The sequence below is a fragment of the Aquila chrysaetos genome, chromosome 4 (genome assembly GCF_900496995.4).
Source record: "Aquila chrysaetos chrysaetos chromosome 4, bAquChr1.4, whole genome shotgun sequence".
In the NCBI taxonomy this organism is placed as follows: Eukaryota; Metazoa; Chordata; class Aves; order Accipitriformes; family Accipitridae; genus Aquila; species Aquila chrysaetos.
Genome location: NC_044007.1, coordinates 14847790 through 14861284, shown reverse-complemented (window position 1 = coordinate 14861284; position 13495 = coordinate 14847790). Strand labels below are relative to the sequence as shown.

The 13495-nt window shown below is 42.1% G+C and overlaps 1 protein-coding gene across 1 annotated transcript; it reads left to right on the top strand.

The window, feature by feature from the left end:
• Positions 1 to 325: 325 nt before the first annotated feature.
• Positions 326 to 12065, top strand: MAL2 (mal, T cell differentiation protein 2). The gene is made up of 4 exons (XM_030012699.2): positions 326 to 625; positions 2420 to 2590; positions 7611 to 7769; positions 10156 to 12065. The coding sequence occupies exons 1-4, from the start codon at positions 491 to 493 to the stop codon at positions 10225 to 10227; spliced, it is 537 nt and encodes a 178-aa protein (XP_029868559.1). The 5' UTR covers positions 326 to 490; the 3' UTR covers positions 10228 to 12065.
• Positions 12066 to 13495: the final 1430 nt, after the last annotated feature.

Below are 13495 nucleotides of genomic sequence, written 5' to 3'. Positions count from 1 at the left end.
TTGCGAAGGAGGAGCGCTGCGCTCCAGCGCAAACACTCACAGCGCTCCCGGGGAAGCCGAAAGCCACCGGCGGGACACGGCACGGCTCCTCGGGGCAGCCGGGAGGCCCGGCCCGGGGCGCAGCGCCCTCCAGCCCGCCCCACCGCCGGGCGAAACTGCCCCTGCCCGCCCGCACCGCCGCGGCCTCCGTCCAGGGCGGCCCGGGGGCCCGGCCGGGCGCGGTGAAGCGCGGGGCAGGGTCCGCTCCCCGGCACCCCGGGGACGTCCGCCCAGGCCCGGGCGAGGCCAGGCAAGGTGGCGGGGCGGGCCCGGCCCGGCGCCGGGGCGGGCAGGAGGGAGGCGGCCGGGGCGGCGCGCACAGGCTCGCCCACACCTGCTCCCTCCTTCGCCGCCGCCGCCGCCTCCTCCTCCTCCTCCTCCTCCTCCTCGCCCACCTGGCCGCGGCTCGGCCGTCCCCGCCGCGCTCGGTAGCAGCCGCCGCCACAGCAACATGTTGCCCAGGGGAGCCTCGTCCATGCCGCCGCCTCCCAACCCCGCTGCCTACTTCCCGCCCCCCCGGGTCACTTTGCCCTCCGGCCTGGAGATCCTGCGCACCTACTCGGGAGCCGTCATCTTCCTGGAGATCGTGAGTGCGGGCAGGGACGGGGGGCGGGCGGCCACCGGCCTTCCCGCGCTTTTCCCTCCCCTCAGCGCCCCGCCGCTGGCGGCGGTGCCCGGAGCCGGGGGGGGACGTGCCTCTGCCCGGAGACCGCCTGAGCGGCGGCCCCGCGTCACCCGCGCTCCTCACCTGCCATTTTGCGAGCGGGAAAGGCGCGGGCGGCCGAGGCTGCGGCAGGGGGGAGCCCCCGGGCTGCCCCGCTCCGGCCCCGGGGCCGGGGTCTGGGACGCGGGGCTATGCCGGGAGGGGCAGCGGGACCCGTCCCCGCTCCCTGCCCCCTGCCGGGGCGTGTTCGCTCACCTCCGGCCGGGCGGTGGCGGCGCTTCCCCCCGCCCCGGCCGGGGGGCAGCAGGAGGCCCGTAGAGATGGGTTTCGCGGGGGTTGTTTAAGCCGTCGAGGACTCTGAGTCACACGGAGTCCCAGACCCAAAAACCCACCATGGAGGGTTACGCTGGTTTTTGCCTGTGTGCATGCGTGCATTACGGGTCCTGTGCAAACTCCTGCAAGTACGTTTGGTTTCATGTGCGTGTAAGGCCTTACTGGCGTACAGAGGGCTGAGGACCTTTGAGCCAAGGCTGTGTATGAGGCTCTGCAGAGCTGTGGTACTAATTAGCAGGAGAAAAAAAAAAAATACCTTGGCAGAACTAATCTGAGGTGGTTTTTTTTTTTTTCCCTTGGGATCAGAGCAGAATATTGCTTGGGTCCCAGTCTGTGAGATGGATCCCACCCTGCAAGTTGTAAAACTGCACCTGAGCAAAATGCTCAGAGCACAAGTCCAGGCACTAAATCAGGCCCTGAGTCAGTAGGGACAGAAGGTTAATTAGGTTGGCCAACCTATTACACATCTGACAGCCGAGTTGAAGTGAACAGGTGTAGTATGAGAGAAATGGCACAACAGTGGGTGCTGAGATTAGCAGTCTCTACGGTAGATTTCTAAATTTATTTTTAAAGAAGTCTGCAAGGTTGTGCATTCAAAATGCTGAAAACATTTCATGTGTCTCTGCTTTTTGTTTAACAGACGCTTTCCGCTATCCCTTTTGCTTCCTTACTGCCCATCACTATCTGGTTTCTGAGTAACAGACTTGCACCTGCAGCCTTGTGAAACTAGAGAAAGTTTGGTTCTTCACAGCAGCTAAAAAAGGAACCCTAGAGAACAACCTGAAGGCTAATACATAAACCCTTGGGAGTTTTGAAATGAGACTAGCAATGCGTCTTTACATATATGCTGCTGCAATGTAACACAAGAGAGGAACCGACTATTTTTCAGCTTTTTATTACAAATACATTGAAAAAGAGGATGCATTTTCATCTTTTTCTGGATCTCATCTGATTAGGACTACAAAACTAAACAATATGAGATTGACTTCAAATCTGGTGCACATCCTTGTCATGCTAACCTTAGAATATATAGAGAGATTTGTATGCGCATGTGTGAACCATGTTTTTACATTTCTTATATTTCCCTCAAAATGAGAGGGTAAAATTTTCAGCAGCAGCAAGCAAGTCACCTGGGTTTGTAAATCCTATTTTCAAGGCTATTTTAAGAGCTTTTAAGAATTTCGGAGTGGCTTCGTCTTACCGCCACTTAGTGCCTATCATTTCTGAGAATGGCCCTTGGGCTCTCTGAGTACTTTTGAAGTGTTTCCTCTTGGTTCCTAAAAGTAATCTGAGGATGTCTTGATGTGTGATATAAGTTCTTAGGCAGAAAGGACTGAATAAAAGTTATCTCTTGGTTCATTGTCTGTATTCCTTTCCTTGCAGCTGTTTGGAACGATAGTCTGGATTTTAGTAGCTTCTACCCAAGTTCCACTGCCGCTACTGCAGGGATGGGTAATGTTTGTAGCGGTGACTGCGTGGTTCCTGTCCGTTGTGTTCCTGTGCGTGTTCCTCTTCGGTTATGCAAATAGAATTGCTGTCAACTGGAACCAGATGGTAAGATTTTTTCCTTTATTTAAGGATTCCTTTTGTTTTATAAACTGAAAATCATTTCATGAGAAGTACTGATCCTAAGTCTTGATGCCTGACCTTCTGTTTTAGCAGAAAGTTTTCAAAACAGTGGAATTCAAAACTGGAAAAAGAGTGGGGCTACAAGGATTACGGAGGAATTACAGGTCCTGTTTTATGATGGAGGCTGAAAGAGCCCAGGTTTTGAAACTGATTGAAGGAGTATACTTGTCCTCTACAAGCACATAAAATGCATGAGCAGCAGGAAGAGGACTAGTTTAACAAGGCATGACAACAAATTGATTTAACTGGCCAGAAATAATTGTGGACTGGAAATCGGAAAATATTTTCTGACTATCAGGGAAGTGGTAGTAACACCCTGTGAATAACGAGGGGTAGAAAGATATATCTAATATTGTAAAGGAAGTGATACATTTGTGAATACATTGTGTGATGTGGTTGGCTAAGATAGCATGGGCTGGACGAAAGCTCCCATGAAGTCTCCTCCAGTTCCTAAGAAAGTCTTCTGCTGACTTTTGGGTCAATTCCTTAAAGCTAGGGCAGCATTGGTGAGTGGCTGTTAGACCTTAGGTAGTCAAAGACAGCATAACCTGCAGTACGATATAGCTTAACATCTTTTTAGGAGACTTAATGTTTATCTTTCTTAGAGGAAGCCTGATGAGACTACAGATATCATTATACTCTGCTGAGCTTTTCTTCATTGTGAAGACAAGGCTTGATTCTTGCCATAATGGATTGTTACAGCTTGTGCCAGTAGTTCTCACAGACTGTACCTTCCTATTAAAAAAGGGAAGCTGTTGGCTCCAGTTTTTACCAACCACATGGATACTTCAGGTTATTGTCTGCTAATTTATATACTCCTTTGTTGTCACTAACTGTTTTTAACTGTGAGTTTTTAGCGCTCAGTAGTTGGGCATGAGATGGTATCACTCTCTTATATTACTGGAAGTAAATAATAAGAGGTGCCAAAATTGTGATCAGAATGGGAATTTCCAAAAAAAACTTCCAAAAGGACCAGAACTTCTAAAATATTAAAGTATGGCTGTTTGTAACTGCTGCTCACCTTCACCTTCCTCTTATGCAGCTTAGTTTTCCTATCGACACTTTTCTTGATCATAGCTGGAATTGCGTGCTTCAGTATCAACATCCGTGGTTATTTATCTGTTCAAGTTATTCATGGATAGTCCCTTAAAACAAAAGGTCTTTAAAGCAAATTTTAGAGCTTCATGAGTTTGGGGCTCTAACTGATAACTTCAAAGCCCATCAGTGGTAACAGACTGGATTCTATTAAAAAAAACTTTAGCACTTTGATGGCGAATACATATACATATAGTATCAGCTTTCCAGCACAATACAGGCAGTAATTAGGCTAATAATGAGTTACAATTACAGAAACTTTTGCAGGGATTTATGCTGTGACATCCTCACAAGTTATGATGCAACAAAGCCCTTGAGCATGTGCATAACTTAAGTAAATTAATAGTGTCCTGGGTTTCATTGAAACTGTTTGACAATTTACAATCATGCATGTATTTAAGAGTTGCTGGGTGAAGGCATAGCCTTTTATAGATTGAAAATGCTATACAAATGTTCATCTTATAACAATTGTGTGAGTGTGTCTTACACATTGGCTACTTGATGCTGGCAGTGATTTGTTGTTCTGTTAATTTTGTCCCCTTGTATATGATAAATTACTGAAAAACTTTCTATGTCAGGAAATTGCTACTGACTTGTATAAAAGCTGCATCTGTGGGACTCTAACTTAATATAAAAAGCTGTCATAACTAAGTCAACATCTTAAATGCAGAGTGAATCATTTTATCTCTAATGTGGTAGCAGAAATCCAGCTGTCAACAAAAATAACACTATATAGATCATTTGACAGCTATTTTCAGGTACCCAAATGTTCTGTAACTCGTTGGCACTAAACTCCTTAGCAGCACTTCACAAGGTTTTTTTACCTTCTGTTGCAAATAAATAATTACTAGAAACACTAAAACTATTTTTATTACTATAAAATAAAAAGGTGTACCTCCTTGGTTTAGGTTGGCATGTATTTAGGTAAACACATGGTTTCTGCTATTTCATAAATTCAATTTACAATAGAACTCGGAAGCTACAGGTCATTAGATTAGGTCAAAAATGGGAAGAGTCATGGCTTAGTTATATTGGAGTACTATAGCTTCATGTAGAGATTCATGAACAAATGTGTTTTAAGGCTCCAGGAGTTTAAATGTAAGTTTGAAAAATAGCATGGGCTTCTGACAGCCCTGCGTTTAGTAATACCTTATGTCATAAGTAGCTCCATTGCAATACAGATACTTAAAAAATACAGATACTTAAAAAAAAAAATGCTATACAGTGAAAAGATGGGAGAAGATATGGACCTTATGGAGGTACATCATCACTTTGTACATCACTGTATTAAACCAGATGGTATGACAAATACTGTCCTTTACAGCCTGACTCACAACACACTCATTTACAAAATTAGATGTCAACTAAAATGTCATGCAGTTCTTGTAGTGCTTTACATACACTTTGTATGAGGTTTCAATCATTATACAAGTGTGGAGGCAAGGGAGAGTTAGGCACCATGCTAACAATCACTAAAAACCAAAAAACCCTCCCTCCTAAGATCTGGGGTTTTTTGGTCACAGAAACCATAACCATACAAATGTGAAACCTTACTGATGCTACATAGCTTCACTGTAATTGCTGCCAGGAGAAGGAAATTAGAGGCTTTGGCAGGAGAATGAAGGAAATGAAAGAGTTTGTCTTCTGAAAATACCTCTACTGTACACAGTCAGCACTGTCTTCCTCACAGAGCTATTTGTGCTCCTTCGTGAGCACTGGTGCCAAAAGCGTACAGCTGGTAACACTGGCATAGTTGCACGCTAGCTATTTAGCAGCCCAAGAATAATGGATGTCCTTGACTACCCATGCGTTTACACAGACCTTTCAAGTTGCTGGAATCCTGTGCTGTGAAATGGGTATGTCAGGCCATGATATGGGGTCCAGTATTTGTCACACAGTGAACACACACCTGCATGCAGTCTGACCTGGTGCATGCAGGCGGTAGCATGAAAGATGTGTGTGTCTGTCTGCCTGCCAGCTCGAGTGAGTGGGGGGAAGCCACAACAGTAAGCATCTGGTGGGGAGAAGTGCCTCCCCCAGCTGCAGCAGAGCACTGCAGCTTCTCCGATGCTTCAGCACTCTCATGCTGGAGTAGGTCCCTACTATTTTTTTCTATGAGGTACAGGCGTTACAACAGAGCTAGAGACTGAGGGAATGTGTCCTATGCCCAAAGCTTGAGATCTGGCAAGCCTAGCACGTAAAGGCTATCCAGCTAGGTCAGGAGGCCAGCCTCTGCCCCCTTATCTTCTCAGTTCTGTTGATGTCAGTGGGGCCTCCTGGTGAATACTCCAAGAGGAAGCAATTGTTTTTAAAAAATGGAAAAAAACCCAAACCCAGCCAGGATGGAAAACCAGAAGTTGGGAATTACTGCAGTTGTTTTGCCAAAACTTGGGTTCTCAGTAATTAGCAGTCATTAAGAAAAGCAATACACTCTATGACCTAACCGCAAATGATTCTTAGTTAAGAGAAAATTATTTTCTGATCTAAGTGGAATGGGAAACTGTAGTACCAGCTTAACTGACTAGGGTGTGATTTAAGTAGCTTTAGCTGCTATCAAATATGGAACAACTGATGAGTTTGAAAAGAAAATTCTTTCAATAAAAATAGAATCTCACATCTATGAAGAAACAATTCTCTAAATGGGGAAATGCAGCACATTCCCACTTTGATATAAGACAGTCAGTAGGTATGGATGTTGCACAGTAATTTCCAGTGTATATGAATGCTGTCTGACTCGCACATCGTGTACCCTGGGTTCTCACTCTTGGTATACTGGTAGTCCATTGCACTCAAGTGAATTAAAAGTGTATAAAGAATTAATTAGTGCTGGAGACAGACTGTATAACATGGATATCACCAAAAAGCATACATATACTTTAGTATGATTTTAAAAATTGTGTCTATGGCTTTTGCAGACCTGCATAGATATAGGCACAAAGTATATGTCGTATGGACTCAGGAACTGAGTGCAAATGTCAGCTTTGCAGACTCAACAACAGAAGATGTTGGAAGAATATTTTAGACATCTTAATACTGTAATGGAACATGTCTTGGATCTTGCTGCATGGAACACTGGACTCTGAAATACAACCCACGAAGAGATTTAGGCACCAGAGCTGCTTTTTCATGTCCTCCACTAATAGAATCCAGAAATGAGAGTTAGATGTTTAAACCTTGTGTTCAGCTAGCATTCACCACAGAGGAGGGAATCGCCCAGAGGAGGCCAGGAGAGAAGCATATTTAAAGTAAATCCTAACTCCTGTCCTCTCAAGTCTCAGGCATTTTATTCCACAGTATCATTAAGTACTTCCAAATTACTCTGTTTTGGGTAGAGCCAAGTCAGAGAGAGTTGAGGAAATGCCTCAGTTCTTGGATTCCGCTTGTATCGGGAAGCAAACTTCAGCTCTTTCAAGGCTGAGGTGTTTCCGGGCATTTACAGAAGCAAAATTTAAGCATGGAGGGGGGACATCTGGAGCTTAGGTTATAGCTGAGAAGGGATTTGGGGGACTGCAAGCTTGTATTGTACTGCTTAAATTGTGATAAAGTTGGCCTGTATGTCCCTTCTTTTTTATCTAAGCTGTACAAAGGGGGAGTTCTGTAAGCTCTAACAGCTTTAAAGTGATCTGAAAGGTCAGCATATGTACATATAGATGAAGTTAGTTGCTTATAATTGCAAGCAGCTGTGAAAACATGTCCAGGTTAAGCTCTCAGATGGATTTAACACTGCTTATCTAAAGTTATTGTAATCAGTGCTCGATTCATGTTTCAGTGTTGGGTTTCATTTGTACTGAGAATAGAAGAATTAGATATGTATTGCAGCCCAGACTGATTTCTGTTATTTGCTTTTCAGGATTTTCTTTTCCATGGGATTACTTTTGTCTTTTATTTTGGAGCTTTTCTACTGCAAGCAGCAACTACATCTCTGCATTACTTTCCCCGCAAATTCAATTCCACCACACAAGAGAAGCTTCTAGCTGATCATGAATATAACATAAGCATAGCAGCCTCGGTATGTATTTCATATATTTGTATCTGGGGAACAGAAGTCTGTTGTAAGTCCTTGTAGTCAACCATTCAACTTGGGAACTTAACAGCAAGCTGGAATAGAAGGAGGAGCCGTGAGAGAAAGGATTATCTTTGAGAGCAACAAATAGTGCCTAACAGTGAGATGCAAAAAATATTGCAATAAGCTAATGCTAATGTGATAGCTGCTTAGTTGCTACTCTTCACTATAGTGTTTTAAATATATGATCACTACAGCTTGTAATTGTTAGAAGAGATATTTTGTAAGAGCAATGTTGGCTATTAGAATAGAAGAAAAAGATAACAACTGAGCCTTCTTCGAAACGTCAGGTATGAATTTCATGCCTGTGCTCAAACTTTCAGTTGCTTTTCTTATATCATTTAGATAGTTCTGAACATGTCATGGGGAAAAAACCTTGGACTAGCTCCTTGTAAAGCTCTGGATAGGTACATACTACATCAGTCATAAAAGTTATCTGTAAGGGCCCTACTGCCTCTTATGGCAAGTACTAGAGTGCTTTTATTGATAGCCTAAGCTCAGACTGCATTTTTCTCACTGTAGTTGCATCATCACTGTATCTGATGATGTGGGCGTGCATAGCTGAGTCAGAAAACATACCAGGCTCTAGCTTTCTCCCTGGCTGGACTCCTGAAGGGCAAGTAGAGGTGTGCCAGTAAGCTTAACTTAAAGAACTGAAACTACTGCTCTTATTTTTTTGTACTATCCAGAGGGTCTTGCATACTTCAGGGAACTATATATTTATTAAGCATCTAAAACCCTCTGGGGATATCTGTTGTCCTTAAAACTAAATACACCATAAATTTTGCACAGTAAACACCTTCAGTTCATCTTAAAATAAAAACAGATGAACGCAAGGTGTAAGGTTCACATTCTCTGTGGAAGAGGAGAATAAAAAGGAAAGGCCTTTTGCTTTGGCAAGCCAGTCTCCGAAGGGGTGAGGTGGGCATGTCAGTCTCCAAGTCCAGAGTGACTCACCATTACCCGCTTGCCAGTAACACACTTGAGCACATCTGATCCCTGGCTATACGGCACAAGGGCAGAGGTGGGGTCTCATAGCTGTGGCTGAACTAAGGGAGGGCTTTATACTAAGCAAGTGTCTCAAATTCTACCCTTAAGTGTAGCCCTTCAATCCTTGTTCATTGTGCTCAGATCTCGCTGAATACATGGTCACTTCAGTCATTTTGTCTGACAACAGGATACTGCGGGCTCCAGAGACCTTTTCCCAGTTCCATACTATTTTTCCAAAGGAGCATTCAGTTCTTCAAGCCCCTCAAATCCCTGTCAAGATAGGGGAGGAGGAGACTTCTGTAACTTGCCTCAGTATTTTTAATTAAGAGATGCTGGGAAATGGTGAATCAGATAACTGTAGTCTTTAGTGTCTTTTCTTTTTTTCCAAAAGTATATAATTAGAAAGTCAGGACATACAGGAAAAAAATTGTCCTTTGAAACACTTCATTAAAACAGTCCTGTGATCTACATGGAAAAAAACAAAAGGTTTCTAACTTTTTTTTTTTAAATTACTTTTGTATGCTGTGATTAAAAATATATATGTTCATTTTATAGGGGTGATAGTTCTATGGTGTAGTATCTATTCAAAACTTTAATTGTCAAATTAACAGTTGTATGGAAAGCAAGGGATGTGTTGTTATGATATTATTGATTTCTGTGTTCTAAGAGACAGAATCTATCGTTAGCACTAGACAATATGAGAAACTATTTTTTTCAGCAATTCAGTTTCTCATTTCTTCCTTCTGGTTTACATTATGTATACAAGTTTGCTGTGGCATGACCTTCAGTTCAAATCTATTCAATTCAGTTCTTGAGCAATAACAACTTCCTGGCATTTCTCAGGAAGTTGTTCTAATGGCTGGTTATCTGGTCAAGGAGGGTAGATTTGAAGCTGTTTCTATATTTCTGGAAGAAGAAGAGTTCTGCTGTTCAGAGGGATATTGTCTTAGTTATTTGCTGGTAAAGGCATTCACTTGGAAACAAATCTGAGATTAATGTTTGATCAGTCTAGATAAAACTGAAATACACAGTGTACATACACACGTGATTACTTTGTACCATAACTTATGCAGACATTCTGTTTCATATTCTATTTCAAAATGTCTTCTGAAGCAAGCAAGTAAGTTAAAAGCAATAACATAGCGTTATAACAGGCAGGTTCCTGAGAAAACTTCAGAGGATCCCAAACCTATCCTTACCTTAAGCATTTTGGCTGGGGGAGGTAACTTTTGAATCATTTGTGTTCCTGTATTCATTTAGAATAAAAAAAAAAAGTAGAATAATATAATGTGTGATTCACTTTTTTCTTTTTTCTTCTTTTTTTTCCCTGCTCCTCCTCTAGATTTTTGCCTTTGCTACAGCTGTTTGTTATGGTTGCAGCACAGCCCTGGCATTAAGGAGATGGAGGCTATAGCAGTTGAAGAGAGGTTAATGCCGGGGTGTTCCACTTCAGATCAAACTAAGTGCTACTTGTCTGTTTTACTGTAATCTAATTCCAAAAAGATTTTTTTTGCTTAAAATCTGTTTTAAAGTGCTGAAATGCAAATAACCCCTAATGAGGATTTCCTTAACAGAAAACAAGTTTCCATCTCTTCCCTTTCTAATTTTTACTTCTATTGTGTACTCATTAGAAGCACACTCATTGTATGGTATTACAGAGTTCAGGGATAAACAGATGTGTCATTAGCAGGTAAACAGAATTCCAGTGCTAAATCAGAAGAGGAAGACAATGGAAACCAAACCAACATGTTAACTGCATATGCAGCTAGAAAACTCCCCCCTTGTTAAGGCCCTGGTTTTGGGCCTTAAGTGTTTTGCAGCATTACAGTACATTCTACAGAGGTAGGGCCTTGAGGCTCCTTGTAGAGTCATGGGTTTTCTGTGTGCTGCTCCTTGCATGATCAGACCCCAAGCTGACTTTGTGATACCAACTTAGTATATATATTATTAACTTTGATGTACAGAGAAAATATTTTAAATATCCATCCAGTGAAATCTTTTGATACTCTTTTATAGCCATATCCAGCTATAGTCATCTAACCCTTAAAACTTACTGTATTCTGTACTAGATGGAAACTGTTTGGGACTGTCAGTCAGTAGTTCACTAGTTTTAGGAATTTAGCTTAATCAGATCTATTTATACTGCAAAACAAAACAGTGCATTTGTGTTGTGTGTGTATATACATGGTATATTTTTGTTTAACAGGAATATTTGCACTGTTTTACTTTGTTTTTATTACTTCAAGTGCTGCATTTGTTACTTATTATGTGAGTCAATATAATTTGAATGGAATGTTACCAGATGGTGAATAATGTCTGACCTCAATTCTTGCAGTGTGTTATTTGTTGCGTTCTAAACCTGCAGTGTTGTAAAGGTGTTTTTATTTGGACAGATGCCTATGCAACATCTTACTGAAAGCAGTGGAATGCAAAGCAGTCCACCCACTATGGAGTTTGCTTTTGGCATGAATGAAGTATAATTGAGCCTCCCTTGAATATCCCTGTTGTATAATGACATGCAATATTATATACAGAAAATTAATTTAACAAAACTAAATGGTAGCATTGTGCTCTGCTCCCTAATATTTATGCCATTTCGCAGATGGTGTAACTTTTTTTTTTAAATAATTCTAGTAAATAATTTTTGCTCTTGTGAATAGTGCCAAATTGATAACCTGGGAGAATAAAGGCTCCCTGTCATTCGTAAAACAACTTGCTCACCACATCTTGCCAGTGCACCTGAATATTCTGCAGAGACCAGCAGTGGTTGTGTAAGGGAAGACAGGACTTTCTTCATTCCCAGGCCTACTCATTCTCCTTGAGCCAGCAAGGGTGTCTACTATGAAGGTTACTTTATGAAACTTGTCAGGTACAAGGATCTCTGAGAGCCAGCCACTCTCAGTAGTGCCCTGCAGTCCCTGCTGACCCGGGATAGGTTCTTATGGATGACGCAGCAGTAAGTGGCAGCCCTTCTGACTACTGGAACCACTCAGTCGTCCTGAATTACTGCAATGGGATGGTTTTGTATATCTTGTTTTCTGAAATTTTTATCTTCCAAAGATTTTGTACTCTGGCAGATTATTTTTTTTCTGATTCTCTACTTGCATTGAAATTTGTTTTGTGAACATTTTATCTAGAGTCACATACTTTTAAAAATACTTCATATTGTATAAAATACATTTACACTGGAATATATGGATGAAAGTATATAAAAAAGACTTATGCTAAGTAGCATTAAAGTTATTTAATATATTTATGGCAGTAGTCCAGTTATTAATTCTGTCTTTGGAATGTATCAAAAAACTATCTTGCAGGTTTGACTGACCTGATGCTAGACATATACAATTAAGGCTAAGATTTCTTGAGAAGACACAATTACATTGGTGCTAGTTTTGTATAGCGGTTTGCTACAGGACACAGCATGAATATTAGTGGAGAAGAGTAAGGTTGTACAACATTGCAAATGGGTGCTGATCTTTTGTGTGGTTTCTCCTGCATCCTGCGACCTGGATGTGCACTGCACACCACAGACTATGCTTGCCACAGCTACAGTCTCTGCAGCCAACTGGGATGATGGGGGAAAGATTGTAACTTTTTACCTATTTAAACCTACAGACTATGAATCCCACACATGGTGTCAATTAAAAAGCTGTCCAAGTTTAGTTGGCATTTGTATCTAACCTCTGAGTTCGAACCCGAGGTGTAAAGGTCATGACTGATGGGTGCTATTCAAGTCTCTTAAGCTACTCATAGAAGTCCGGATAGCAGAGTGTAGTTAGCGTAGCACGGAAACTGTACAGCGAGAAAAGGCTGAACTTTCCCTCTTAAGTATCAAAGACAAACAAAGGGCAGAGAAGAGATAAAGGTAAAAGCTACAGCAATGAAGAATGGCTTTCATAGCTAAAAAGGAGTGAAAGAATGGAAATTTTCTGTTAGTGTGCATGGAGTTTTGCTGTACTTTGAGGAAGATCTAAGGAAGGACACACCAGAACAAGCAGTTACATTTAAAAAAAAAAAAAAAAAGAAAAGGAAAAAAAAAGGAAAAAAAGCCAGTAGTTAATTTTGTATTGCGTTATACAGGGAGCTAAAAAGATAGGCGTGACTCAAAAGTGGTATGTGCATGCTGGGATTTCTGTATGCAAATACTGATACGGGAATAACACATAATCCTTGTGATAGCTGGTTCTAATAAATCTCACTCTTCCCTGTAAAAAAATTCCCTCAAGCCTACGACCTTGAAGAACACAAGCTTAGCCCTCTCCAAAGAGTGGAAGGAGTAGGGGAGGACATAGGGAGATAATTCACCTCAGTGAATTAAGGTGAAAGGAATGAGACCACAGATGCCTAATAGCCTTTTCATCAAACATCTGTATTTGATGTGAAGCTACAGTGCAGGAGTATCTAAGATACCATGCAGGTCCTTACTCTTAGAGTTGGTAAATATTTCATGGCATTTTGGATACCACTGTGTAGTAGCTGCTGGTAAATAAGCTCTCTCTAAGGAGACTTTCCTTCAAAGGGTGCAGAGAGAAGTACCAGTTTGTTGCTTATTGCTAACGAGAAATGAAGGTGCACGTTTTCGAAAGCTAAAACTTTGTTAGAACATGCTCAGAAAATATGCACAGCGAGTGCTTCACAGAAGCCCTGACTCTGCTTCTGTCTCGCTGAATGCCTGGAAATAA

Excerpts from the sequence above, each read along its gene's own strand:
- MAL2 (XM_030012699.2), top strand. The coding sequence starts at position 491 with ATGTTGCCCAGGGGAGCCTCGTCCATGCCGCCGCCTCCCAACCCCGCT. Across the intron at positions 626-2,419 it reads CCGTCATCTTCCTGGAGATC|CTGTTTGGAACGATAGTCTG; the intron begins GTGAGTGCGGGC and ends CTTTCCTTGCAG. Across the intron at positions 7,770-10,155 it reads ACATAAGCATAGCAGCCTCG|ATTTTTGCCTTTGCTACAGC; the intron begins GTATGTATTTCA and ends CTCCTCCTCTAG.